Raw genomic sequence first — 3,069 nt, forward strand, 5'->3', positions numbered from 1 at the left:
CATCTGTCATCAATAGGAAAGGCAAATTGAAATCCGGATAGTGTAGTATGGGATATTGTGTCAAGGCCTGCTTAAACATGTCAAAGGTTCTTACACAATTTTCGTCCCAAATGAATTTCGTACCTTTCCGTAAAAGTTTATGAAAACTGTCTGCTTTACTTGCAAAGTCAGGAATAAATTTCCTATAGTATGATATCAATCCTACAAAACTTCTGAGTTCACTAACATTGTTTGGCTTCGGAAAGTTTTTGATTGCACTTACTTTCTCTTTATCAGGTGAAATACCATGTTCATTTACACAATGTCCTAAGAAAGTGACTTCCCGTTTTGCAAAGAAGCACTTTTTCGCCTTGAGTTTTAATCCTGATTCTTGAAATCTAGTAAAGACACTTTCTAATCTATTCACGTGTTCTTCAAAGGTTTCAGAAAAGATTATAACATCATCGATATATACAAGACAAGAATTCCACAATAATCCGGAAAGGAGCGTATCCATAAGTCGTTGAAACGTCGGCGCACTATTACATAATCCAAACGGCATAAAGTTGAATTCAAAGTGACCACCAAAATATGAAAAGGCTGTTTTCTCTTTATCGGATTCTTTAACAGGTACCTGATGATATCCTTGGCACATATCTAGAACAGTATAGTATTTCGATTTGTTTAGAGCATCTAGCATTTCGTCAATTCTCGGAATCGGATATACGTCCTTTTTCGTAACTTCATTTATCCGACGATAATCGATGCACAGTCTTATCGATCCATCACGTTTGGGAACCAAAACTATCGGAGCAGAGAACGGACTTTTAGACTTCCGAATAATCCCTTGATCACATAAAACTTTAACTTTATTATCTATCAAACCCCTTTCACTGAATGGGATTCTAAACGGACGTTGATAGATTGGTTTGCTATCACCAATATCAATCGAATGTTCCATCAATGTAGTATTTCCAAGCTGATTATCAGAAAATGCAAATATAGACTTGTACTTTTTCAAAAGAATTTCTAATTTCTCTTGATCACTATTATCTAATCCTTCATCTATATTGAATGTATTTGTATTGTCATTAATACTTTCTTCTATATCTATTCCATTCATAGAATCATACTGTAAATTATCTCTTTCAGAAAATTGCATATCTTCTAAACATTCAAAATTGATGGATTCCTCATTATTAAACACAATACAATTATTTCCTAAATCTACATTGCATGAAAAATCACACAGAATATCTAATCCTATAATACACTGATAAGAAAAATTACTAGCTACGTAGACACTATACACAAAATTACACTTATTTCCAATCTTGAATTCTACATTTGCTTTTCCAATAATTTCAATTTTATCACCTGACGCCGAAGTAATACAAACATTATTTACTTCAGATACATCCCTCCTATTAACAAAACAATCATTCACAATACTAACTGTTGATCCCGTATCAACTAACATTAAAACACTTTTCTCATTGACTAATCCTCTAATTTTGGCGACACAAAATTTTGGATTTAATTCACAGGAAATAACATTTTCCTTTACAACATCGGAAATAACATTTTCCTTTACCACATCTGAACTAACCTTGGCGAGACAAGATTTTTCAGTACTAATATCCAAATCATTCAGAACAGACGTCGCGACAGACGAATTTCCGAAATTTCTATTTCCAAATACATTAGGAGGATTCCTTTCCTTTCCTGCTGCCTTCCCTCCTATTAAGGAAGCAGCTCTTAGTTTCCCAACGCATAAGTAGAATTCTTCTCATCACAACTTCTCTCTACGTGTCCAACTTTCATACAGTAGTTGCAAATTGGTCTACCGTCTGATGCTCGTAGGTTTCTGTTGCTTCCATATCCTCGTCCTCTTCCTTGTCCTCTTGATTGTTGGAATCTATTCCCACGATTTCCAAAACCACCTCTTCCTCTCGTAGGTATATTGTTCATTTGCATTGCCAACACTTTCATTTGTTCAGAAAGATCTTTAATGTTATCCTCCAAATTGTTATTACTTATTGCGCATGCTGCAACTGTTTGTTTGTCCCGATTTGTCAAAGTATTGTTGCATTCTTCTCTTTTTGCTGACCTAAACGCTTCTTCAAATGTTGTAGGATTCGATAACATGACGAATCGTTTAATGTCCTGCTTGAGCCCTTGAATAAAATGTTCTTTAATCAGAACGTCTTTCTGATCTCTTTTCATATCGGAATATGCGCGTGTTGCAAGTTTATTAATTTCCGAAGCGAAATCTTCAACATTTTGTCCTTCACGTTGTCTTGCCTGGAAAAGGTTACTGTAATACAATGATTGTAATTCCTTGGGCATAAATCTTGTCCTAAGGGATTCACATAATGTTGCTATATCTTCCTTTTTTGTCGTCCTCTAGAGATTCGTAGAATTCCGCTGCACGGTCTCTCAAAAATGCAGGAAGCGTATTTAATTTTCTTTCACGGTTCCATTCATTTGCAGTAGCAATTCTATCAAAATTTTTCAGCCAACTGTCAATATCTTCGTCCAGATTTCCATAAAATATAGTAGGTTTCACAATGTCTTTAGTAGGTGATGGTTTAAATGTACTTAAGTTTGTCCGTATTTCAATTTCGTCATCTTCCGATCTATTTCTTCTTGATCGTCCTTTGGGCGGCATATTGTAGAGTTGAAAGTTAAGTCCGAAATGTTAAATTAATTAAATCCAAAATAAATCCAAAATAAGTAAATCCCGCCGCTGGCCACCATAATGTCACGGAGGCGGGAGCTGTTCTAAGGCACTCTCGTTAACTATTCTCAACCCTCCCGCATCTCAACATTTACCCAGTTTTATTCTCGTGAAGGCCTTCACTACTTTCATCACTTTCTCACACATAAAATTGTCATTCATCCCCAGACCACACAACTATAGGGACAGAATATAAACAAACAGAGACATAAATTATACGGCTTCTAATTGGAAATGATACCAGTTAAAACACAGCTGCATTATACATTAAATTTAACGGTCAAATACTTAACACTCTTTACTATAGAAAATTTATGTGGGCAATTAAATACGGATCTGAGATAAGATAT

The 3,069-nt window shown here is 35.1% G+C and overlaps 1 protein-coding gene across 1 annotated transcript; it reads right to left on the reverse strand.

Moving 5' to 3' along the window:
• Positions 1–1,737: 1,737 nt before the first annotated feature.
• LOC139482602 (uncharacterized) lies at positions 1,738–2,328 on the reverse strand. The gene has a single exon (XM_071266515.1). It carries the CDS (start codon positions 2,326–2,328, stop codon positions 1,738–1,740), a length of 591 nt encoding a protein of 196 aa, XP_071122616.1.
• Between the last annotated feature and the right edge of the window lie 741 nt (positions 2,329–3,069).

The sequence above is a fragment of the Mytilus edulis genome, chromosome 7 (assembly GCF_963676685.1).
Source record: "Mytilus edulis chromosome 7, xbMytEdul2.2, whole genome shotgun sequence".
NCBI lineage: Eukaryota > Metazoa > Mollusca > Bivalvia > Mytilida > Mytilidae > Mytilus > Mytilus edulis.